The 26,739-nt window shown below is 42.1% G+C and overlaps 1 protein-coding gene across 1 annotated transcript; it reads left to right on the top strand.

The window, feature by feature from the left end:
* The first annotated feature begins 383 nt into the window (after positions 1 to 383).
* Positions 384 to 25,819, top strand: SMIM35 (small integral membrane protein 35). The gene is made up of 5 exons (XM_090267350.1): positions 384 to 459; positions 730 to 780; positions 23,871 to 23,987; positions 24,997 to 25,026; positions 25,716 to 25,819. Exons 1-5 carry the CDS (start codon positions 384 to 386, stop codon positions 25,817 to 25,819), a joined length of 378 nt encoding a protein of 125 aa, XP_090123476.1.
* Positions 25,820 to 26,739: the final 920 nt, after the last annotated feature.

Below are 26,739 nucleotides of genomic sequence, written 5' to 3'. Positions count from 1 at the left end.
TTTGTTTTTGAGATCTGGTTATAATTCTTTCTATGGTTGCATGAGGGTGTGAAGTGTGTCTACCTACATGTCCATCTTGACCAAAGTCCCCAGAGAAGTTCTTAAAGGAAGTAGATGGGATGGGAGTGGATTGGGGGAGATCAGTGAAGTTGGCTTGTTTTCCCAAAGGTTTGGGAGCCTCTTGTCTGGGGTTCAATACAAATCAAAGTGACTGAGGTGACAAGAGGGAGAGAGAGAGGAATAATTCAGGTACTCAGGTGTTTCTGGAGGCCTTAAGGCCAGATCTAGAAAAACCCCAAACCTCCAAACTTGCAACCCTTCATACTGAGTAATCCCGGTTTATCCTAGTTTCAGCAACATGCACCAAACATTATCCTGCGCTTATGGCCAGGAAGAAAGAAGTGGGGGCTGGAGGAAGCTTGGGTGAAGAGGAGGTGGTGAAGCAGGAGGCCCCCTGGGGTGATCAGAATGAGTGCCTGCCTCTATGGTGTGTTCGCTATCTCCTCTCCTTCCTCTCCATAAGAAGAGTGAAAGTCTCCCTGTCTTCCTTCCCCAGTAGTTGCAGGAGCCTGGAGATAGCCGATAGCTAGGGTGAGTAGCTGGGTGTCTATGCTTCAGCACCCCTGGGCTGGGCTTGACTTCTGGCCCACCTGAGCAGAGACCTGGCTGTGTCTGGGAAGGTGCCTCAGTCCAGGTCCCCCTGGTGACACTGTCATCCCCTCTTTGCAGGCTTTGGAACTCTGGAGACTCTGGGGCCATCCCATGCCTGGGACACTACCTGTGAGAAGGAAGATGCTCTATGATTCCCCAAAACCCTGTTCCTCTTACCTCATTTGAGCCTCACAAAAATTCCATTAGGTACATGTCACTCATTAGCTCTTTTTTGAAAGAAGGTGAACTTGAAGTTCAGAGTAGCTCACCCGAGATTACACAGCTGGTGTGTGATAGGTCTGGGGCCCAGTGCATGTCCTTCTGAAGCCAACCCTGTGCTCTTTTCAGGACCCTAAATAGACTTTACAAAACTTCCCTGTGCCTGCTCCTCCTTCAGAGGAGCCCTCACAACACTTCATCCAGACACTAGAATGGGGTAGTTTAAACTTAGTGGCACAGGTCCCCCAACAACTCTCCAAACCTTCCTCAGCCTCTAGAGGGGGAGATACAGTTTACACAGAGCTAAAATCAATCAGGCAAGTGTAGTTTAGTGAGTAACATAAACTTACAGTTGCTAAATGTTTTTGATCATGCCTCCCATCCATAAACAATTATTTTGAAAATCCTCACTTGAGGACATTCTATCACTGCTCCTAGAGAGAGAGGAAAATAAGGGGAGAGAGCGGGTTAGGGAGAGAGAGAAACATCTAGCAGTTGCCCCCTTGCACATGCCCCGACTGTGGATTGAACCCCCAACCTGGTTATATGCCCTGACTGGGAATCAAACCTGTGACCCTTTGGTCCATGAAATGATGCTCCTACCAACTGAGTCACGCTGGCAAAGGCCATCAATAAACAATTTTGAGTGTGCACTCTGATACTTATGTATTATATTTGTATTTATACTCTAGTATATATGATAATTATAAAGCACACAGAAAAAAACATAAATTAAAAACAAGAAGGGTGGAACAAATGTGCAAGGATTACAGATTCCCTCCGAATTACTCCCAGATGGTGTCTCCAGCTTACTGTTAGGACTAGCTTTCCTGGCTCTGACTGTCCCCTGGCAGAGACCCTCCCCTTCCTTGGTCACTGTGGCATTCTGCCCGGGCAGTGGCTACACCACCAAAGCCTGGCAATAGGCCCTCATACCTGTGGATATCTGAAGTCCTGGGCCTGCTGTCAGTGTCAAGACAATATTGTCTCCTATGGTTGTTACAGCTCATGCCTGTAATGTCCCTTGGAAAGTTTAGTGAAATCGTACTTTTTTTAAGTTAAAAAATATATATTTTTTGGGTTACAAAAATAGTACATTATGATTATTAACAAAACTGTTGTGTTTTTTTCTTGTTATTTTCTTCAGCCTGGACTACAGGCAGGAGGTTATGGGTGGGAGGAAATATGAGGGGCAGGTTCCCAGGCCCCCTCCTGGTCCTGGGCCTTTGGCATTTTGTTCCTTTAGGACATGTTTCTTCCCAGAAAGCATCTTTATCTCTTCTGGGATGGCCTGTCTGCTTCTCATGCATTTAATCCAGAGCTGTGTTTTTCCAACCATTTTATGACCTTTGCCTCATCCCCAAACCACCTGTACTGTTATTTGCTTAATATTTTTCTTAAATCTAATTCACTTTTGAATATTAAATACCTCCTTTAACCTTGTTGTAAGCAATAGAGTCCACAAAATCCAGATTTGACATTTTAATTATTCTTCTTAAACATGTTAAATGCATAACTATTAAAGAAATAAATAAAAAGTCCCCAGGTACCACTATGATCTCCTGTGTTACACTCTGGGGAGCACTTATATGGGGGGATGGAGTGAGAGTCCTTGGCCAGGCTCCATCTGAGCCACCTCCTAAGAGAGACCATTGACAAGCCACTTGAAACACCCAGGGCTGCTTTCTGCACCCTGGACACAGACTCTATCCAGCAAACCTTAGGCATTGAAACTGATGTTATAGGTTGGGAGTGGAGGGCCACAGTAATCCCCAGTCCATGGCAGTCATTTGCTTACGCTGATGTAAAGGGACCTTTGCTCAATATAATCAATAAAAAACATTAAAAAAAAATAATAAAAAAAATAAAAGGACCTTTGCTTAGACTTTCCAAAAAAGAGGGCTGAAATATTTTATTTGCTTCTCCTGTTCATGGGGGCCAGACTGTGTCAGCAGTGGCAGCACCTTCCCCATGACTATCTCTCCAGCTTTGACTTCTGCGTAGCACAGTCTAAGGCCTGGGGACTTCTGACATGGCTGGGGCTGGCAGCACATATACTACATGTGCCTTCCCTGGATGAGAGCTTGGTTCCACTGGGACACCAAAACCCTGTTCAGGAAAAGTCAGGAGATGAGAGTTGAGCTCTGGGGTGTCACTTGTCAGGAAGGGCCTAGGATGCCAGCCTCAGCAACCTGTAGGGCCAGAGCTCAGTCTTTGCATGTTCTCTGATTGTGCCTGACTGTGTCTGACTGTGTCTCTGTTGTTAGACACCCATTGGATCATTTCTCTCAAGATCGCCACAATAGGTGTGGGGGTTAGCTCTCAGTAGTTAATTTTTTGCAAGGCTCATTTAGTAGAAATAAGACTCACTTCTAATTTTCTCTTTGCCTTTATCTTGCTCAGAGAAATACTAAAAGTTAAGTATTTTGGGGACTGGCATCTACCAAGAAATCTAAAATGTTTATTTATCTTAAACTCTTACTCAAAACAATACATTACCAAACCTAAATATCTTCACATCTAACCTTAGGTATATTCAGAATGACTCTCACCTTCTTCCTCTTCAGCATGAAATAACTGGAACTATTTTGGGGGGGGAACTCCCTGTACTGATCTTTGCAGACCCATTCCTCTTTCTTTCTAACCCAAATGGTGGTAGCCTAGTGGTAAGAGACTCCTGTGGGGTGCTTATTGTAAATTATAGATTCCTGGGCTCCCCCTTTTCAGAGTTTGATTGGATAGGTCTGGAGTGGGACCCAGGTAACATCATATTTCAAAAGACGTTTAGGGGACTGTGAAATATTTGGGAACAACTGCTCTACAATTGCCCTGATTGGTCTAAATTGTGGAGAGAGCTTGTTTCGGACTCAAGCTGGGTCTGTGAATCACAGGAGTATGTCAAGGCCCAGGACTGAGTAGACAGAGAATTACCTGATGTTAAGATTGCATTTCTGCATAAGCAAGAACCAGGACTTAGGGTTTCTTGAGGCTTTCTCCTGTTTCTTCATAAACCCTATTATCACTGTAAAGGGTGATGCTTATCGTCTGTGTGCTTAGAAGCAGACCACATGTTCATCTAATCTAAAAGTGGTATCAGATCACGTGGCACCACTTAAAGAGAAAGGGGCCCAACACACTCAGCCTTATTTTATGTTGCAGGAGATCATGACCTGTCAGAAGACTACTTCTGCCCACTCTCGTTCTTGCATTAGGGATCAAAGGCAGACTTCTGAACATATGGGTAGGTGGAGATCTGTGTGAGCTCACATAGCTTGTTGCCTAGCTGATTTCTGCCCTGGGGTGTCAAATGCTGCTGCTGATAGATCAATGCAAAGTGGCCAACACTCTAATACTGTTCTAGAGATTTCCACCTTCAGTGGAGGGAAGTAACTTATTGAATATTACTGTGTCAGAAACCATACTACTCCCCTTTTTGCACACACATCTCACTTGATCTTCACAATAACCATGTGAAGTTAATATTTTTATCTCCATTTGACATAGGTGAAGATTCAAACCTGATCTTGCCTGAAGTAACAATAAGTCGTCTTCCAGATAGCCTGATTTCAAGTCTCATTTCCTGATCTCAGACACTAAAATGTGTCTTTTGGTGGCTGAAAATTAGGAAGAGCTGTCTGAAATCTGTTGTCTGCTCATTCATGATACTGTATTGAAAGACTGGTTGAAAGCCAAGGTTAACATTTGGAGAGGAAGTAAGCAAACCAAGGTTTCTTTTCTTTTTGTTTTTTTAATTAAAAACTTAATTCTTTAGAGTAGTTTTTTTATTTTATTTTTTGATTTTTCAATTATAGTTGTCCCATTTCTCCGCCATTGCTCCCCTCCACCCAGCCCATCCCTTCTCCCACAATCATATTCCTCCCTATTGTCCATGTCCATGAGTCATTTATTCACATTCCTTGACTAAACCCTTCCCTTATTTATCCCCCTTCTCTCTCTCCCCCTCCCCCCTACTGACTGTTATTCTGCTCCTTGTTCTATTTAGTTCGTTTGTTTATGTTGTTCTTTAGTTCCCTGTATTAGGTGATATCATATGGTATTTTTCTTTCTTTGCTGGGCTTATCTCACTAAGCATAATTCTCTCTAGTTCCATCCATGTTGTCGCAAATGGCAGGAGTTTCTTCTTTCTCTCTGCTGCATAGTATTCCATTGTGTAAATGTACCACAGTTTTTTGATCCACTCGTCTACAGATGGGCACTTACGCTGTTTCCAGCACTTAGCTATTGTAAACAGTGCTGCTATGAACATAGGGATGCATAAGTTCTTTTGAATAAGGCTTTTATGATTTTTTTGGGTATAATCCTAGCAGTGGAATCGCTGGTTCAAAAGGCAGTTCCATTTTTAGTTTTTTGAGGTAATTCCATACTGTTTTCCATAGTGGCTGCACCAGTCTGCATTCTCACCAACAGTGCAGTAGAGTTCCCATTTCTCCACATCCTCACCAGCACTTGTTGTTTGTTGATTTGTTGATGATGCCCATTCTGACAGGTGTAAAGTGGTATCTCATTGTGGTTTTTATTTGCATCTCTCTGATGGCTAGTGATGTTGAGCATTTTTTCATGTGTCTATGGACCTTCTGTATGTCCTCTTCGGAGAAGTGTTTGTTCAGTTCCTTTGCCCATTTTTTAATTGGGTTCTCTGTCTTCTTGATGTTGAGTCATATAAGCTCTTTATATATTTTGGAGATCAGTCCCCTGTCTGAGATATCATTGGCAAATATGTTTTCCCATATGGTTGGTTTCCTTTTCATCTTGCTGATGTTTTCTTTTGCTGAGCAGAAACTCTTTAGTTTGATGTAGTCCCATTTGTTTATTTTTTCCTTTATTCCTCTTGCCTTAGGACATGTATCCATGAAAATATTGTTACGTGAGATATCTGAAATTTTTCTGCCTATGTTTTTCTCTAGGACTTTTATGGTGTCACAGATTACATTTAAGTCTTTGACCCATCTTGAGTTTATTCTAATGTGTGGTGTATGTTGGTGGTCTAGTTTCATTTTTTTGCACGTCCCTGTCCAGTTCTCCCAACACCATTTGTTAAAGAGGCTCTTCTCACTCCATTTTATGTTCCTTCCTCCTTTATCAAATATTAGTTGAGCGTATAGTCCTGGATTTATTTCTGGACTCTCTGTTCCATTGATCTATATGCCTTCTTATGCCAGTACCAGACTGTTTTGATCACAGTGGCTTTGTGGTATTGTTTGATGTCTGGTATTGTGATCCCTCCTGCTGTTTTCTTCTGTCTCAAGATTGTTTTTGCTATTCGGGGTCTTTTTTGGTTCCATATGAATTTTTGGAGTATTTGTCCCAGGTCTGTGAAATACGTCATTGGTATTTTAATAGGGATTGCATTGAATCTGTAAATTGCTTTGGGTAGTATGGCCATTTTGATAATGTTGATTCTTCGCAATCCAAGAACATGGTATTTTTTTTAATGTGTTTTATTGATTAAAATATTACATTTGTGCCAATTTCCCTTCCCTCTGCTCCCCTCCACCCGGTGGCCCCCCTCCCTCCAGTTGTCCCCCCCTTTTAGATTATGTCCATTAGTTGTGCATACAGTTCCTCCCAACCTCTCTCCGTCTATTCCATTCCCTCCTACCATGATCCCCAATTCCTTTATCATCTCCCTCCCTCTCCCCACTCCCCCTCCCTGTTGACCTCCCCCCAATATGCTTCCCGTACCCACAGTTCCTTTTCCACTCTCATTGCCTGTTTAGTTTGCCTTTGTTTCATCTCCCTAGCTTCTGTTTTTTAAACCAGTCCCTTTAACATCTCATATAACAGTGGTTTGGATCTAATGAACTCTTTCAGTTTTATTTTGTCCTGGAAACACTTTCTCTGTCCTTCTATTCTGAATGACAATTTCACTGGATAGAGTATTCGTGGTTGTAGGTTTTGGATTTTCATTACTTTGAATATTTCTTGCCAGTCCCTTCTTGCCTGTAGGGTCTCCCTTGAGAAGTCAGCTGATAGTCTAATTGGGACCCCTTTGTACATGATTCTTTTCTTCTCTCTTGCTGCTTTTAAGATTCTCTCTTTATCTTTAATTTTTGACATTTTGATTATAATGTGTCTTGCAGTGGTTCTCCCTGGGTCCAGTCTCTTGGGAACTCTCCTTGCTTCCTGGACCTGCAAGTCTATTCCCTTCCCCAAGTCTGGGAAGTTCTCCTTTATTATATTTTCACTCAATTTTTCAAGTTCTAGTTCATCTTCCTCACTCTCTGGCAAACCAATGATTCTTATGTTGGGCCTTTTATAGCTGTCCCAGAGGTTTCTGATCCTCTCATTGTTGCTTCCCATTTCCTCTCGCTGCATTGGTTGACTGCTTGTTCCTTCTCCATATTCCAGTTTGTTGAAATGAACTCTGGATTTTTTTTCCTCACCATCTGTCTCGTATGTGGTTTTGTTCCTTTCGTTATGAATGTTTTTCGCTTCTTTCTTATCTTTTTCCTGCTCTTTTGTGAATTCTGTAAGCCACCTGATAACAATGGCCCAGAACTGAGCCTCTGACAGGTTTCTTATCTGTTCATCTGTCAGGTTCTCTATCTGTTGCCTGGTGAGTTGTGTCACCGGGATTTCTATAGTTGTCTGCCTCATTTTGACAGATGCGTTTTGTTTTCTTGAGCTGGCTATAGGGGGCAGGGGGCAGTGCCTGCGTACGCGTCACAAATCAGCGACCGGCGCCTGTCTGCGACCTATTTCGCAGCCCTGTGGTGCTTTCTTTGGGGGCAGGGGTCCAAGATGGATTCACACAGTTATTCAGCTAGGAGACCAGGATCCGTCCTCCCGCCCCCCTGGGCCTCACTGTTCAAGGCGATGCGGTGGCTGCTTTCCCCAGTGCTGGGGTCGCGCACTGCCAGGGGCTTGACTGCCGCCGGGATTTTTCGCCGCCCCGCCGCTGTCTCAGGTGCGACCGCAAACAGCACTGCCCTCTTTAACTCTTACCTGCCCAAATGGCACCGCTGGTTTATAACTTCATATGTTGGGCTTCCGTGTAGTTTTATTTTCTGGAATTTCTAGTTATCCTTTGTTTTGAAGTAGTTGTATTCCTCTCTAGTTGTAATTTTCAGAGTACAGATCTTTTATCTCTTTGGTTCAGTCTATTTCTAAGCACTTTACTTTTCTTGTTGGTATAGTAAATGGTATTTCCTTCTTTGTGTCTGTCTCTGATATTTTATTGTTGGTGTACAGAAATGTCTTAGATTTCTGTATATTTATTTTGTATCCTGCTATTTTGCCAAATTCACTTATTATATCGAGTAGTCTTTTGTGGAGTTTATAGGGTTTTCTAGGTAAACTATCATGTCATCTGCATATAATGATAGTTTTACTTCTTCTTTCCCAATTTGGATGCCTTTTCTTTATTTATTTTTTTCTTGTCTTATTGCTGTGGCTAGGACTTCCAACACTATGTTGAATAGGAGTGAAGAGAGTGGAAAACCTTGTCTTGTTCCTGATTTCAGGATGAATGCTTTCAGTTCTTGTCCGTTGAGCATGATGTTGGCTTCAGGCTTCTCACATATAGCCTTAATTATGTTAAGATATGCTCCCTCTATTCCCATTTTGCTAAGTGTTTTCATCATAAATGGGTGTTGTACTTTATCAAATGCTTTTTCAGCATCTATTGATATGATCATGTGGTTTTTGTCTTTCATTTTGTTTATGTGGTGTATTACGTTTATTGATTTGTGAATATTAAACCATCCTTGCATCGCTGGGATGAATCCCACTTGATCATGGTGTATGATCTTTCTAATGTGTTGCTGGGTCCGGCTTGCCAATATTTTGTTGAGGATTTTAGCATCTATGTTCATCAACGATATTGGCCTGTAGTTTTCTTTCTTTGTTGTGTCTTGACCTGGTTTTGGACTTAGGGTTATACTGGCTTCATAGAACGAGTTTGGGAGTCTTCCCTCTTCTTGGATATTTTGGAATAGTCTGAAGAGGATAGGAGTTAGTTCTTTCCTAAATGTTTTGTAGAATTCACTTGTGAAGCCATCCGGTCCAGGGCTTTTGTGTGCTGGGAGTTTTTTGATTACTGCTTCAATTTCACTAGCTGTTATTGGTCATTCAGACTTTCTGCTTCTTCTTGATTCAGTTTGGGAAGACTATAGGTTTCCAGGAATTTGTCCATTTCCTCTAGGTTGTCAAATTTCTTGCCATACAGTTGTTCGTAATAATTTCTTACAATCCTTTGTATTTCTGTGGTATCAGTTGTGATTTCTCCTCTTTCATTTCTGATTTTATTTATTTGGGTCCTCTCTCTTTTTTTCTTGATGAGCCTGGTTAAAGGCTTGTCAATTTTGTTTATCTTTTCAAAGAACCAGCTCCTACTTTTGTTGATTTTTTGAATTGTTAGTTTAGTCTCTATGTCATTTAATTGTGCTCTGATTTTGATGATTTCCTTCCTTCTACTTGATCTGGGCTTTGCTTGTTGTTCTTCCTCTAGTTCTTGTAGCCATAGGGTTAAATTTTTTATTAAAGATTCTTCTAGCTTTTTAAGGTATGCCTGTATTGCTATGAACTTTCCTCTCAGGACTGCTTTCACTGTATCCCATAGGTTTTGGGTTGTTTTGTGTTCATTGTCTTCAGTTTCCAGAAACTTTTTGATTCCTTCCTTGATGTCATTGTTAACCCATTCATTATTTAATAGCATGTTATTCATTCTCCATGAGTTTGAATGTTTTTGAGTTTTTTCCTTGAGGTTGATTTCCAATTTTAAGCCATTGTGATCTGAGAAGATGCTTGATATAATTTCAATTTTCTTGAATTCGTTGAGGCTTGTTTTGTGTCCTACCATGTGGTCTATCTTTGAAAATGTTCCATGTGCACTTGAGAAGAATGTATATTTTGCTTCTTTGGGGTGAAAAGTTCTATATATATCGACTAAGTCCATTTGCTCTAGAGTGTTGTTCAGTGCCTCAATATCTTTGGTGTTTCTTTGTTTCGAAGATCTGTCCATTGTTGACAATGGGGTGTTAAAGTCCCCTACGATGAGTGTGTTGCTGTCTATATCTTTCTTGGAGTCTTTCAAAATGTTCCTTATATATTTGGGTGCTCCTAAGTTGGGTGCGTATATATTTATAAGGGTTATATCTTCTTGATGTACTTTTCCCTTAAGTATTATGAAATGCCCTTCTTTGTCTGTTTTTATGGCCCTTGCTGTGAAATCTGTTTTGTCTGATATAAGTATTGCTGCCCCAGCTTTTTTTTCATGTCCATTTACTTGAAATACTTTTTTCCATCCCTTTACTTTCAGTCTGTGTAGATCTTTTGTTCTAAGGTGGGTCTCTTGTAGACAGCATATATGTGGGTCATTCTTTCTAATCCATTCAGCTACCCTATGTCTTTTAATTGGAGCAGCAACTTATTTCTTTATATTAATTTTGTATCCTACCACTTCACTGAATTCCTTTATCAGTTCTAGTAGTTTTCTGATGGAATCTTTATGGTTCTCTAAATATGTCTTTTGGGTTCTCTAAATATAGTATCATGTCATCTGTAAATAATAACAGTTTTACTTTTTTCTTTTCCAATTTCAATGCCTTTCTTTTAAAAAAAATCTGATTGCTGTGGCTGGGACTTCCAGTAGTATGTTGAATAAGAGTGGAAAAGTGGACATCCTTGTCTTGTTCCTGATCTTAAGTGGAGCACTTGTAGTTTTTGCCCATGAGTATGATGTTGCCTGTGGGTCTGTCATATATGGCCTTTATTACATTGATGTATGCTCCCTCTATTCCCACTTTGGTGAGAGTTTTTATCATAAATGGGTACTGGATTTTATCAAATGCTTTTTCTGCACCTATTGATATGATCAAAGAAAATACTTGATATGATTCCAATCTTCTTAAATGTTGTGGTGTACCCTAGATAATGTTTCATGCGCACTTGAAAAGAATGTATATTTTGCTGCTTTGGGGTGAAATGCTCTGAAGATATCAGTTAAATCCACCTGATCCAGTGTGTCATTTAAGACCACTGTTTCTTTGTTGATTTTCTGTCTGAAAGTTGCATACATTGATGTCAATAGGGTGTTAAAATTTTTCTATTCTGACTGTATTACTGTCAATTTCTCCCTTTATATCCATCAAGATTTGCTTTATGTATTTAGCTGCTATTTTTGGTGCATAAATGTTTAAAAAGCTAATATGCTCTTGTTGGAATGCTCCCTTTATCATTATGTAGTATTCTTCTTTGTCTCTTACTAATGTCTTTGTTTTAAAGTCTATTTTTTCAAATATAAATATTGCTACTTCAGCTTTTTCTTCTTTCCATTTGCATCAAATATCTTTTTCTATCCCTTTACTTTTACTCTGTGTGTATCTTTTGTTCTTAGGTGGGTATCTTATAGACAATCTATACATGGGTCTTGTTTTCTTATCCATTCAGCTACAACACAACTTTTGATTGAAGCACTTAAGCCATTTACATTTAAAGTGATTATTGATAGCTACATATTTATTGCCATTTTATTCTTTTAACTATATCCCTCTGTTTTCCTTTCCTTTCCTTTTCCTCCTCCTCCTCCACCTCCTTTTTCTTAAAGAAGGTCCTTCAACATTTTTGTAATACGGGTTTGGTGGTAACAAACTATTTTAGCTATCTCTTGTCTGGGAAGCTCTTTATTTATCCTTCAATTTAGTTTATTAATTAATTGATTAATTAATTCAATTTAAACTTGTTTTTCTATCACAGTTTTCTCATTTTTCCTTTTTTGCTCTCTCCTGCTCTACCCACCTCCCCCTTCTCCCACAGTCAATCCCCACTGAGTTGTCCATGTCCATGGGTCATTTATACATGTTCCTTTATTAGACCCTTTCCCTCTCTCCCCCACTTTCCCCCTCCCCTCTGGTCATTGTCAGTCTGTTCCCTTTTTTCATGCCTCTGGTTCTATTTTGCTCATTTGTTTGTTTTGTTCATTAGTTTCCTGTATTAGGTGAGATCATATGATATTTGTCTTTTACCACCTGGCTTATTTCACTTAGCATTATACTCTCAAGTTCCATCCATGCTGTAGCAGAAGGTAGGAGTTCCTTTCTTTCTGCTGTGTAGTATTCCATTGAGTAAATTATACCACAGTTTTTTGATCCACTCATTCACTGATGGGCACTTAGGCTGTTTCCAGCACTTGGCTATGGTAAATAGTGCTGCTATGAACATAGGGGTGCATAGGTTCTTTTAAACTGGTGTTTCGGGATTCTTTGGGTATAAATCTAGCAATGGAATCACTGGATCAAAAGGCAGTTCCATCCTTCAATTTTAAGTGATAGTCTTGCTGGGTAAAGTAGTCTTTGTTGGAGGTCCTTGCTTTTCATCACATCAAATGTTTCATATGACTCTCTTCTGTTGTGAAACGTTTCTGTTGAGAAATAAGCTGACAGTCATGTAGCTTCCTTGTAGAAAACTACTTGATTTTCTCTTGCTCCTTTTAAGAGTCTCTTCTTGTCTTTAATTTTTGGCATTTTAATTGAGGTGTCTCTTGGTGTGGGACTCTTCGGATTCATCTTGTTTGGGACTTTGCACTTACTGAACTTGTATGTCTATTTCCTTCACCAGGTTAGGAAAGTTTTTTGTCATTTTTTTCACATAGGTTTTTAGTTTCTTCCTCTCTCTCTCTCTTTTCCTTCTGGTACCCCTGTGATGTGAATGTTATTATGCTTGATGTTGTCCCAGAAGCTCCTTACACTCTCCTCACTTTTGTAGATTCTTTTTTTCTTTTTTGCTATTCCGATTGGGTGTTTTCTGCTTCCTTATCTTCCAAATCTCTGATTTGATCCTCTGCTTTCTTTATTCCACAGCTGATTCCCTGTAATGTATTTTTTTAAATTTCAGTTCATGTAGTTTTCATTTCTGACTGGTTTGTTTTTATGATTTCTATATCCATTTTTATGTTTTCTATCTGTTTGTTGGTTCTCACTAAGTTCATTTATTCTCCTCGTAAATTCATTGAGCATCCTTAAAACCAGTGTTTTGAACTCTGCACTCAGTAGATTTCTTGTCTCCATTTTGTTTAGTTCTTTTCCTGGAATTTTGTCCTGTTTTTTCATTTGGGCCGTGTTTCTTTGTGTCCTCATTTTGGCAGTTTCCATGTGTTTGTTTCTCTTTGTGAGGTAGAGCTGCTATGTCTTCTGGGCTTGGTAGAGTGGCTTTATGTAGTAGGTGTTTTCTGTAGGGTCCAGTAGCACAGCCTCCTTGTTCATCCAAGCTGGTAACTTGAGGTATGTTCTACCACCCTTTTGTGGGCTATGTATACCCTCCTGTTGTAGTTGAGCCTTGATTGCTGTTGGCACATCAGTGGGAGGGATTTACCCCCAGGACAATCAGCTGCAAAGACTGGCTATGACCATTGATCTCTGACCACTGTGGAGGATCAGCTGGTCAGGGTCCCACCCCAAAGAGTAGGACTTACTTCAGCTGGGTTCTGGTGCCCACTGAGCCTTCCCCTTGAGTGTGTTGCTTATGGTGGTGGTTTGGTGGTACTTCAACATGGTCTCAAGCTGTCCATCAGGTGCACTGGCTCTGGAGCATTTTGGAAGGTGCAGACAAAAGTCAGCTGCCATCTGTGCCCTGCCCTAGCCCACCAAGCATGAACTACAAAGTTCATGTAGGTGTCTACTACTTATGCTGGTCTTGGAGGTGTCCAGCAAAAGCCAGACTGTGTACCAAGTCTGCTGCCACTAGTGCTGGGCCTGGAGCTGTTTAGCGAGATGTATGGGGCATGCAGATGCCAGATGTTGCTTGTTTAAGGGATTTTAAGAAAGTGCAAAACAGGTGGTTTGTATGGAGAAGCCACTAGAAATGGCCTGGCTGAGTTTGCAAGTTGGGGTGGGCAGGGTATCAGGGAATCGCCAGGGTGGAGCAAACAGCATTACCAGGTTGATGGAGATTCAGATATGGCTCCACCTTCAGACTTTGTGGGGGCAGGGCTCAACAAAGGAACAATGGCCTCTGCCAGCACTTCTGTCTGGGAGAAATCTTCCCCCCAGCTCTTGCTCTGAAGCCAGACAATTCATTTCCTCTCCATATGTCCCTGTCTCCTTTTGAGCTGCTTCCCTAATGCTGGAAGTCAGGGCAAGTGAGTCAGAGTAAGTCTGTGCGTGGACCCTTTAAGAGGAAATCCTCAGACCCCAGCAGCCCTCTTTCTCACTTAGCCAAAATCCCCACTGGTTTTGATGGGGACTTCTCTTTATGGCAGTGGAACCCTGGGCTGCTGGGTATGGTATGGGCTAGGACTCCTCACTCCTTGTAGGGGGACCTCCACAGCCAAGATATCCCTTCTGTTTTTTAACTGCCATCAGTGGGGGTGGTACCAGCCCATTCTGTGCCTCCACCTCTCCTACCAGCCTCGATGTGGCTTTTTCTATATACTTCTAGTTGTAGGACTTCTGTTCATTTAGGTTTCAGGTAGTTCTAAATTATGGTTGTTCTGAAGTTAGTTGTAATTTTGACGCAGTTGTCAGAGGATTCAAGTACTGCATTTACCTACACTGCCAGCTTGACCAGAACCTCCGTCCTTCTATTTTTTGAGTAATTTTTTGTTCTAGGTTGGGGTCCTTGTACCTTTTTTACATTGGTTTTGGTTATTTACTTATGCTACACTTTGTGTGGTTGCTATGCCATTTATTTGGGCAGCTCATTCCAGACACTCTATTTGTCTAACACATTGACTCAAATTCTTCTGCATCTTGACTTTCAATAAGGGGAAATATTATTTTAACCTAAACGTTACATCTATAGTTTTTTCTTCTTTTCTCAATTCCCTCTTTTTCTTTCTCTTTCCCAGCCTCATAACTTACCTCTTGTCCTCATTTTTTCTCAGACTCTTCCTTCCTCTTCCACCTTCTTCTCTTTCTTCTTTATCAAGCTAAGTAGAAATTATGCACATTTTATCCTTTACAAACTAAAAATATGAATTTCCTAGGGTAATATTGTACATGAGGACAAGTATAGGCTTGTTTGTAAAACCAATTTTTACAGATTTTTAAGAAGGGTTTTTAATGAAATGAAGATGGTATTTTGGCCAGACCCAGGAATACACATCTCTGGAGGACATACCCATGAAGAGACAACAGACAAATGTTAAAGAAAGATAAAGTAACATTATATTATAGGTCTTCTGTCTCAAGTCTCCATAGACCTGTCTTGTAAAGTTGGCTTGTACAATCATAACCAAGGTTGAAGACTCTTGGGGCATTTTTTTTCTCCTTTTAGCCCAAACATAAATCCTGAATCTTATCACACTCTTGCCTGAAAGTGCAGGAACCTGTCATAATAAGAGCTCCTGAGCATAAATGAGGGGGCTCTCATGCCTAGACTGGTTTCCTAGTGCTCTAGGCATATGGAAATAGAATAGAAGGACCAGGACTATGGCCTTTTAATATACATTGACCCTGCATACTAGCAAAGTTGGGCCAATCAGCATGACTCAGAGGAGGTAGTAAAGCAAGGAGAGAAAGGTGGTTTCGTGTGCATCTCTTCTCCCAAAAACCCAGGCTTTCTTGTGGGATCAGAACTAATAAAAGAGCATGGACACATGGTCTCCTCATTATCCTTCGACTATATGGCTACTGATGCCTTACACATGATCTGAATTTTAATGGTAAGAGTCGGAGTTGAGAGAAATGGCTCCCCACAGGTCAAATAACAACTGTGAATGGGACAAAATAGAATTTTTATTTTGAATAATCTAATTTTTAACAATATCTTAGTGCTTTGAAACTGGTGTTAGATAATGTGGATATATGCCTCCTCAGTGTAGAAAATGCAAGTATGACTCCTTCGAAAGCTGATGGTAATGGGTATATTAAATTAGTAATAGCTTCAGTAATCAATTAATATTTTTAATGTATTTTATTGATTATATTGTTACAATAGTTCCAATTTTCTCCCCTTTACTCCCCTCCACCCAGCACTCCCTCCCCCAGCAATCACCCCCCCCCCAAGTCCATACCCCTGGTTCGTAAAAAATAACTATCCCTCCCTCTCAGATATTAAGACCCTTTGTAATCTTGTAAAGGACAATGGGCGAAGGTCTCAAGCTCCTCTAGCTGCTTCAAGCTGGACATGGTCGTCGTCCTACCTACCCTTGGGTCCAGAAATCCCTAATAAGAGTGGGGGTGTGGAGGGGAGGGTATTATCTAACTACTGACACAAAGAAGATTCTCAAGTGATAGCATAGTTTTGGAGATGGCATCTAAAACTTATTTGATTTCTGTTTAATAATTTTGCAGAGCAAATCATTTTAAACAAAAAAGGATAGTGGAAAGAGCACGGGCTTTGGAGCCAGAAAGAACTGGGTTCTTGCTGTAACTCTGGCATGTAGAACTCTGTGGATTTGAGCTCTATTTACAGTGGCAATAATACTGCAGCCTAAAAAAGTAAAAACTAACAAGCAAAAAAAAAAAAAATTATAATTTTTTTTGGACTCACATACCTGACAAGGTATTTGAAAAATAGGACAGACTTTCTACCTATAGCACCATCTTTGGGGCCAGTGTTGTTCTATTGACCCTTCTTAAACTTGGATTTTGTAAAGGGAAACAGCTATTAAGTTTGTCAATTTACCATAAATTCATAGTCACTAAGACTTATATAAAACCTGGATTTTAATGGAAAGTATTAGAGTTAGTTGAATATTTCCCTATATAAAATTCCAGGAAAGGAGTCTCTGTTCACCTTTAATTTTTCCTGTAGTAGAGATATCATAAACCTGTTCCTAAGGAAGTCTGGTTGTGCCTGAAGCGTGTCTTGCTTCAGCATAGGCACGGCACAGGAGAGAAAAAGACTCAAGCTGCTCAATTTCTGCTAAGAAAATACACCCCAACTTATCCATCTGCTTTGTTTAGTTTTAAATGAGGGTTATATAATTAGAAAGGCCGAAGGACAGTATCTGATACACAAAAAGGTCAATAAATGTATTTTTAAGTGTAGATTTAAATAAACAGTGATCTTGACTTTGATGAAGCATGCAAATAAATAAATAAATAAATAAATATTTGTCTTTGGCTTATATAAGCAATAAACAAAAACACTCACCCCCCCCAAGCTCTTACCAGAGACCGTACTGTGGGTACATGCCCCAGCTCGGTGGAAACTCTCTGTCCAGCAGAGGTTTCATGATCACAGATGAGGAGAAATGATTTGACCCAGGCACTGATTTCTGTCTGGGAGAAAGAGAGGTGGAAGTTCTCTCTAGAGGAGAAAAGACCCAAACTCTCTTTTCCCATGCCTTTTATTGAGGAAGGTATGTATGGGAACATACATTCAAGATATGTAAATCACCAATCAGCTTCAAATGCCTGGATTACTATCAACATCTAGGGATTACAGATAACAATGAAAGGAGAGCAGTGATTGCTTTAGATCAAGGTCCGCCAGATTCTCTGGTGCCAGAGGATCACCAGGTGAGAGCAGAGCAAGCTTCAAAGCATAATACTGTATATATTCTTTATGCCTGATTTCCCACAGGGACCCCCCAGTGCAATTATCAGGTCATGCCTGCCTCCAGCTTTCCTGATTTTCTGGTTGAGACTTACAGACCTTTTGCAAGGCCTAGCTCACAGCGGGGCTATAGTTCCTGATACCACACAAAGCGGTCCCTCCCCTCCCCTATGCCATTGCCCTGCGCACTTTCCAATTTATGCATGCAGTTTCGTTGAAAGGAGTGATTCTTACGGAGCGTTGGTTGAAGAAAATGTAGTCCTTCCCTTCCTAAGGACAGTATAGGCTTTCCATGATGTAATGAAAAAGAAAGTAATTTATGCTGTCAACCATGGGTATCAGAATTTCTTGTAGGGAAGGAAATATATTGTTTGAATGAATAACTTGGAAAATTTTTGGCCTTATCTCTTTAAATATTATTTCTGTCCTCCCTTTCTCTTTTGAGGACTCTAATTACACATACACTAGGTTGCTCTTTATTAATTTTTCCTCTGTATTCACTTTTGGGTAGTTTCTATTGCTATGTGTCCATGTGCGCCATGTTTTTTTTCTGTAATGTCTAATCTGCAGTTAACCCCATACTATGTACTTTTCATCTCAAACATAGTGGTTTTCATTTCTAGAAATCTGATTTGGGTCTATTTTGTATCTTAAATGTTCCTACCTAATTTTTGAACATATAAAATAGAATTATAACAACTACTTTAATGTCCTTCTTTGCCAGTTGTGACATCCCTGTCAGTTCTGGGTTGGTTTCAATGATTAATTATCCTCTTCATTATGGGTCATGTGTCTCCACATGCCTTGTAATTTTGATTGGATGCTAGACCTCGTGAATTTTACCTTGTTGAGTGCTGGATATTTTTGTTTTTCTATCAATATTCTGGGAAGCAGTTAAGTTAGTTGGAACCAGTTTCATCCTTATGGGTCTTGCTTTTGTGACTTGTTAGGTGGTCCCAGAGCAGTACTCAGTCTGAGGCTAACTGTTCACCCCCATTGAGGCAACACCATCCTGAGTTCTCTGTCCAATGCCCCGTGAATTTTGAATTTTTCCACTCTGGCTTATATAAACAGGTACTGTTCTTAGCCCTTTTTGAATGTTAGACACTGTTCTCACTAATCCTTTCAGATGATTCTTGCTCTGGCTTCAGGTAGTTTATTCACTCACATACACTGACCTGTCCTTGCATGGGACCCTCTGCACATCTCTCTTTGTGCAGTTCTCATCTCTGTCCTGTGAATTCCCGCTGCTTTTGTCTCCCTGGACTAACTCTTCAATTCACATCTTTGGATATGTTGTATTTTCAGTATTATTCAGTTACAATCAGAGAAGGAAAACTCTGACTCCAAAAAACCTCCGCTGCCTTGCGGCATACCTCTTCAGGGGAAAGGCTAAGGGAGTAAACCCCAACAGAAAATCCGGAGCCGGAGTCCCTAAGGCGGTTCGACGTTGTAGTCAACACCAGCAACTCCTGCGGCGCACCTGAAGCCAAGCTGTATTGACTCCGTCTTTCCCTTGGACCCTTCAGCTGCGAAGAGAGGGTGGGTCTGCTGCATGGGCAACAGCAGACCCTCCATATCACCCTGCCCAGGCTCTGTAGCTTCAGCTTCACTGGAGAGGACACTCCAGCGTCATCGCAAGATGTCGATTCAACACGGGAGGAGACAGATACCGTGTCACTCCCGAGTCGGACTGCACAGCCATTCTCGGCGGTGCAGATAGACTCTTAAGCTACACCATCGTCTCTCGAGACGGACGGCTGCCGATTCAGTTACAAGTATTTTGTAATTTCTATTATAACATAAATGAATTCCAGGTAGACTAGTGTCCTAACTGTGATTAGTAAGCCTAATATCATTTATATAAAATTTGAAAACATATAAAACAATTTTATACATATACACACATAGTCTGTCCAGAAAGTATCCAGCCATGTAATATGAAAAATAGAAACATTTATTGAAGAAGATACAAGATAGAAGAAACATTGTACAGAGAACAATGATGCCTCAGTCCCCTTCAAAGTAGGTACCTTGGGACCTCACACAGTTCTCCCAATTGCCATTAGCTGCCCCATTGTATTTTCCTGAATCTCATCAGTAGTCTGAAATCCCTTCCCTTTCAAAGATTATTTTAATTTTGGGAAAAGTCAGAAGTTGCAAGGCACCAAATCTGGGATGTATGGAGAGCTGAGTCACCTGGATGATATGATGTTTCGCCAAACCACTCTTCCCAACACATGACGCATGAGCAGGCACGTTGTTGTGATAAAGCTGCCAATCACCAGTCGCCCATTGCTGTGGCCTTCTGAATCATCTGAATAGTTTCCGCAGAAGAATGTTTGAGCTTAACACAAAATTTGATGCAGATTTATTGCTTTACTCTCTCAGTCATTTTGAATGCAACAACCACACAGTATACATGCTCACGCAACAGCGTCTATCACCCCCACTAACTAGTACAGCGAAGTTATCATTGTTCATGCATGTGCATTCCAGTCCACTTTCCTTGGCTGCCAGGTTAAATCATGTTGCACAAACCATTCTCATTATATTAACAATGGTTGGACATTTTCTGGACAGACCTTGTATATACACTTTATGAGGATAAAATAAAATAAGGGTATAAAAACGTGCTTGGGGAAGCTAACACCAAATTTGGGAGAATAGTTACTTAGAGGGAGAGGTAGAAGAGGACTATGCTGAAATTGAGACACATACTTGGAAAGCAAGAATAGCAAAATTTTAGAATTCTTTGAAGATTAGTAGTAGTCACACGGATGTTCATCATGTTATTCTATGTACTTCTTGTATGCATCAAATATTTTATAGTAAAAATTTAAAGGTATATAAAAGGGAGACTAAATAAATAATGTTAGTTAAAGGAGCATCTTAGGAAGATAAAGAGGTAAAATAGAGTAATTAAATGTGTCTGCAAGCTGCCTAGGACAGAAAGCACTGTTGGGGGTGGGGAAAATGGTAGCAAGCAGAGGTAATGCACCTCTTTCCCTCACCAGCTAGATCTCCAGAAGGCCTGTGATCCCCCTACTGGTACTTTTTATTCCAGAAGAGACCTTTCTTTATGAAACTCCTCAAAATCCCAGCTCCCACAAACACCAATAACACAACTACCACACCTGGCTGCGTCATCTGTTCACCCACTGCTGGGTCACCACCCTGAATTCTTGAAGACTTGATTTCTTGGGTCACTGTCACGCTCTCCATTATTCACGTGTATGGTCTATCCCTGACTTTGGCCTCTTGGTTTCTTGCACTACTTTCTTTCAATGATCATCTCTCTCTCTTTTTAAAAAGCTTTATTTTAGGGAGACAGGAAGGGAGGGAGAAAGAGAGGAAGAGAAACATTGATGTGTGAGAGAAATATCAACTAGTTGCCTTACACATGCCCCCAAACAGGGACCTGGCCTGCAACCCAAGCATGTGCCCTGACCAGGAATCAAACCAGTGGCCTTTCAGTTTGCAAAATGACACCCAACCCACCGAACCACACCAGTCAGGGCCAATGGTCATCTCTTGCTTGGATATTGCAGTAGCCTTCTAACTGGTCTCCCTGCTTCATCATTGCCCCCTACCCCATCTGTTCTTAACGGAGTAGCCATCAGAATGATCCTTTTAAAACATTGGATCATGTTACTCCTGTGCTCAAGATTCTCTCCATCTTGCTCAGAGGAAAAACAAAACTCCTTTTGCCTTCAAGCACTACATTATTAGCTGGCTCCTTCCTATTCCCCCATCTCTGGCTGCTTGCTTCATCCCTTGCCCCTACTCATCACTCAGGGCTCTTTGATGCTTTTGGAACCTGCTTGGCATGTTACTGCCTCAATTGTACCTGCTGCTCCCTCTGCCTAGAACATTTTTTACTGTAGCTGTCTCCATGATGTGTGTCTCTTTCTCACTTCCTTTAGGGCTTTCTTCTCCATAGTCTCATTCTTTACGAGGTCTTCCCTGATTGCTTTAATTAAAACTGTACTCACGTCCCCACCATGCTTTCTATCTCTTCCTCTGCTTTATTTCTTTCTCCTTAGCATGTGTCACCTTCCAATATGCTATATAATGTATTTATTTTGTTTTTGGCTGTCTCCCTCCACTGGGAGTATCATCTCCATGAGGACAGGGATTTATTTTTTGTTTTATTCACTGCCATAATACAAGTGTCTAGAACAGTGCCTGGCACAGAGAAGATGCCATTAGTGTCTTTGGGGATTCCTATTCCCCCATTTTTCTTGGGAACTGGGGAGTGGGGGAGGGGTAACTGATTCCTGATGCCCTCTGCTCACACTGGCACCCACGGTGTATCACTGGTGAGGGACATCCCTTGGACTGTGCTTTGAGCATCAGCCATGCAGGGTGCTGCAGAGGGGAGCCTAGATCCCTACTGTGTGATTCCTTCAGGTCTAGAGGGCCTCTCTGGGACTTTCCTGCTTTATTGGGGACTTCCCTGCTTTCATTTGGCTGCTTCCATACCATGAGAAGGCACAGCAACTCTTCAAGGCTGTCTGAGGCTTTGTCTGTCAAGGAGTTCCATGTAATTATTCTTATTGGACCCTTGTCTGTCTGGGACTCAGTTCAGCTCTGAGGTCCACAGCTCTACCTGGGAATTCTATTGCCTCCCTGGGCTCAGCTTTGAATCAGAGAGTGAGGACTCTTTCTGGGACCCACTGATATCTTTTCAGTGTTTCCCACTGCTTTCTCTTCATCTGTCCTTCTCTCTCCTTTCCCCAGGCTGAAGAATTTTTTCTAATATGGCTAGGAGTGTAAGCTTGCTTTGCTTACTTCTTGTCTATGTTGTGAATCCTTTCCATTTCTCTAAGGGCCAGGGCTTTTGTATCTAAAACTAGGAGGAGAAAAATGACGATAAACTCACAATTATCAACAAATGAATCTAAAAAACAAAACAAAAACAAACTAAGCAAACAACTAAAGCAGGAATAGAACCATAGATATGGAGATTGTATGGAGGGTTATCAGTGGAGAGGGAGAAAGTGGAGATGGGGGGACAAGGTGCAAGGATCAAAAAGCATGGGTGGTAGGTACAAAATAGACAGGGGGATGTTAAGAATAGTAGAGGAAATGGAGAAGCCAAAGAACCTACATGCATGACCCATGGACATGAACTAAGGGGGCGGAGGGGTTTCTGGAGGGAAGGGAGGTACCAGGTAGAGTGGGGCAAGGGGAAAAAATTTGGACAACTGTAATAGCATAATCAATAAAATATACTTAAAAAATAAAACTAGAATGAGAGACCTCTTCTTTCTTCATTTTGCTGTCATATATTCTTTGATGAGGAGAGAATACCCTGGCTGCTTTAATGGAAAGAAGGGCCAAGGGGCATGGGAGAAATGAAAGGCTTGGTGGGGGTGGGGATTGTAAAATATTTAAAAAACATAATTGCACCATTTGATATTATCTTAACAACAACAATGATGATATAATTAACATCTATCAAGCACTCAGTGTATGCCAGGTCCTCTCCTAAGAGCTCTCTCTATATGATATCTCCATTAATCATCACATCAACTCTGTTTATTTATCATTATGCTTATTTTCCATAAGAGCAAATTGAAGTCTAGTGAGGGAAAGGGGTTTCCTCCAGTCCACATTTTGCAAATGGTGGACCTGAGCTTTGGACAGGAGCCTGCTGTGCCGAAGGTTTACTCACTGCACCTTCTGGGCTCTCAGCAGCACCCCGGAGCCCCTCCTCCCCACACATGGGGCAGTGGAGATGGGGCATCAGCTTACTCTCCCACACTCCAGCTTGCCATCTGGTGGAGGCAGGGCTGGCCTTCCTCTTCCTTCCTCTTCCTTCCCTTCCAGGGTGGGGTGCCTTTTCTCAGTGGTACACCCATGTCAGCCTTTTCCTGCAAACCTGGCTTCCCTCTCTGCCATTTCTTCAAATCCATCTTATTTCCCTGAATTTCCTCTCTCTCTCTCTCTCTCTCTCTCTCTCTCTCTCTCTCTCTCTTTCTCTCTCTTTCTCTCCTCTCTTGGTTTGACTCTACAAATAAAATATAAATTTACCTAGAAGCTCATACCACAAAAAGGGAAGAAGTGATGAGTATAAGCAGCAAACAGAGCCTGAGAGTTAACACACTGACTCTAGGTGTGTGGGCTTTGTGGAGAGGGTACCGAGGATCTTCGGGTCTCTGCTCTTGGGGCCCTCCAGGCTGCAGACCAGCAGCATTTATGCCGAGGAGAGACCTCCTGGACTTTTCCCCAAATATTAGTGCCTTTGCCAAAAAGTAGAGTGCCTGTGGCTTTGGGAAAGCCTCAGTGTCAAACTGTTTCTACTGTCAGAGGACTATTGCTTTGGATAAGCATGCTAACTAAAAAATCAGGTATCTGACACTGACATCTTAGTATGAGTTAGCTAAACTAGCTAGCTCAGGTCAAGAGTCTCAGGGGACAGTCATTTTGATGGCAGTGGGGATGGAGGCAATGACAGTGGGACATGGTCAAGTTGGTGTCGGGGCTGTGAGAGGATTCTGGGCCACTGGGTGAAGTATGCCCTGTCTCTGCAGGCGAGGACTCCATCAACACCCTGGGCCTGATCCTTGGTGTGGGGCTATCACTGCTGCTTATGTCCATCCTGGGCTACAGCCTGGCCAAGTGGTACCAGCGTGGGTACTGCTGGGAGGGTCAGTGAACACTGGACTCTGTAGTCCACTTCTGCCAAGCCTCTCCTCTCCTGTAGCAGTTGGAAAATTAGGTGGGGCTGTAAACTTTAGCATGGTGCCATGCAAAATATTTCCTGTGGTGGCTGCAGTGGTTGAAGACTTAAGCGGGTGGCTGAGCACTTGAGGTGGTGGGGGTATCAAGGGAGTGGGGGCTCCTCCCACCTCAGCAAGCAGCCAGGTTCCTCTTCTCTCAGAGCCCATAGGAATTCATCCTAAAGGCCTGTATGAGTCGCCAGGCTATGGGCAACAGGCTAGACTGGCCAAGCTCCAGGTGTCCCCGGCTCTGGCTCCCTGTATATCTCTTCCCCTGATTGTGGGTCTTGGAGTCCTCTCCTAAGCTTGCTGATGCACCAGCTTCCCTGGGAGGCTCCTGGAATTTGGTGTGGTACTCCCAACTGTGGCCCACACTTGCTCTTTTCATAGGACCTAGGAGGGCTGGGAAGGCCTGCTGAAATGCCAAGAGGTAAAGAACATTTCCCAGATCTGCAATTAACTTCAACAGCTGGCACAAAGGCTTGTTGAACACCTGCTATGTACCGATGCACCTTTTCCTAACATGATTCTTTAAAATTCCACGCAAGAATAAAATTCTTAGTTTCCAATTTTATAGATGAAAATGTGAGGCTAAAGTCAGGGTTGGAAAGTGATAGAGTCTGGACTCAGGCCCAGATCTCCTTCTTTGGGGCTCCAAGCTAGGACTGCTTCCTTCCCAAGGTAATCAGTACCGTTAGTAGAGATCCCCAGTAGCAGCATCTGCACCGATAAAGTTGTTTATTCTGTCTGGGAAGATGGGATATGGGGCAGGAAGCAGAAAGTTCAGGAACTTGGGACTCACCCACAGCTTCCTGAGACCCAGCCAGCCACTCCACTCCTCTCAGAAAGGGGTAAGGGAACACCGGATGCTCCCAGAGGGGTGATGGGCAGCTTTCCCTGGACATTCTAACCCTCTCTTTTTGGATTGTCTTCCTAGGGCCTAATTTTGTCTTCAACTTGTATCAAATCTGATGAGTAGATTTGGGACAAGTCTGGGTAGGTTGAGGGTGGGAGGTTGGTATGCTTGAGAAAAGATCAGATATGAAGACAAAGCTTACTGCTTCTCTTCCCTGTCTCCTCCCCTTCTCCTAAACAAACAAGAGAGAAGGAAGAAGTCAGAGTCCATTTAGAAAGTTTAGAAAGTGAATAAAAACTTGTACACAGATAAGATCATGTAAGACCCTGATGACAGTGGTTCTCTTAACATTCTTTTTTTTTTTCATTCATTCATTCATTCATTCATTCATCTACTCATCATTTATTCAGGAAGACACTATTGTGGCAGGTGTTGTGGTATTAGCTTCTTAGGATAGAGAGATAACTAAGCATAGTCTCTGTCTCCAGGTATGTTTCATTGTCTAGGTCTAATTACAAACAATATAATCTCAAGCATAAAATCATGGTGAAAGAGGGGAACAAATAAAGACAATCAAGAATTCAGGGAATGAGAGTCAGACAGTCCTCTTGGGATAATTCACCTTGTCCTCTGTGCCACAGGGTGTGCCTGCTCCTCCTCTGGTTCTAGGAGATGAGGTAAGTCCTATTCTGGAAAGTAAGTCAGTGAGTCAGTAAGTCACTGCCAGCAAGCTCTTCCCACGTTCTGGCTCAGAAAGAGGCTAGGTTCTCAGTCTCAGTAACTTGGCTGGATCTTCTTTCTCTGGAACTCACAGGAGCTGGAGATGGATCCACTCTTTACCATCAGTGGCCACATCAGCAGTCCAGATGATGGCTACATGAGATCCTCCAATAGGCTAGTCTGATGGGGAGTGGGAAGCATGCAGCTCTCTGGAGCCCTCAAGAGGTGAGTGGAAGGTTGGTGAGGTCTGATGTCCCAGTAAAGTTTTCAGACATTCCAGGCACCCAAGCTTGGCACCAAGTTCTGCTTGGAACCCAGAGAAAGAATTTGATGTGTCCTTTACCTTCTTGGGAGTGGGTGCTGTAGGAGATGATCTCAGAAATGAAAGCTCAGTGTCATGCTATCCCCACCTCCTGCCAGCACTGGGCTATTTCCTTTGAATGCATCCTTCCAATCCATGCCCTGCCTTTCTTTCCTGGGAGGTTCTATTTCTAATCTAATAGATGCTTCTAAAATAGAACTTCATGTCTCCACCTTTTGCTGTGAGATTAAGATTCCAGATGGCTACCCTCTCCAAGAAGCATCACTCCAGAGCTTCATTTTTGAAGTTTCTAAGCCCAGGAACTGTGGCCCAGCTTCATGAACAGCTGAACCTTTGGTCACACCTCCCTCCCACCTACCTTCAAGCCTATCCCTTCTCCACATCCCAGTTGCTTCTTCCCAATCCAAACATTTTCTCTCTCTAGCAGTCCCTCATGGACCCTCAGTTTCTCTCTCATCTCCTCCCCACAGAACATCACTACACTCACCTTCTCCAGGTGTTCCTCCCTCTGCCACTCTCCTCTTGCTCAGGAGAAGTTGAGGCAGATATGACAATATGGAGGAATCCTTACCAAGCCTCATGTCTTTGTCACTCCCCCTTTTCATTTTCTGCAGGAGAAGACTCCTAGATTAGCACTTGCTCCTCCCAGGCTCCCCTAGGCCGCCTTTATCTTCCTTGGTTTTTGTGGACAATGACGTCTTCTCTAGGCATACCATCCTTCTGTGCCATGAGAGGTCCAGGAGAGTCAGGCCTCTGGGGACAGAGTCCAGCAGAGTAGCAAT

This window comes from Furipterus horrens, unplaced genomic scaffold (genome assembly GCF_987537825.1).
Source record: "Furipterus horrens unplaced genomic scaffold, mFurHor1.1.pri manual_scaffold_2, whole genome shotgun sequence".
In the NCBI taxonomy this organism is placed as follows: domain Eukaryota; kingdom Metazoa; phylum Chordata; class Mammalia; order Chiroptera; family Furipteridae; genus Furipterus; species Furipterus horrens.
Note: the sequence above shows the minus strand (reverse complement) of the source record. Positions and strands in the feature narration are given on the sequence as shown.

Excerpts from the sequence above, each read along its gene's own strand:
- SMIM35 (XM_090267350.1), top strand. The coding sequence starts at position 384 with ATGGCCAGGAAGAAAGAAGTGGGGGCTGGAGGAAGCTTGGGTGAAGAG. Across the intron at positions 460-729 it reads GAAGCAGGAGGCCCCCTGGG|GCTTTGGAACTCTGGAGACT; the intron begins GTGATCAGAATG and ends CCCTCTTTGCAG. Across the intron at positions 781-23,870 it reads CCATGCCTGGGACACTACCT|GCGAGGACTCCATCAACACC; the intron begins GTGAGAAGGAAG and ends CTGTCTCTGCAG.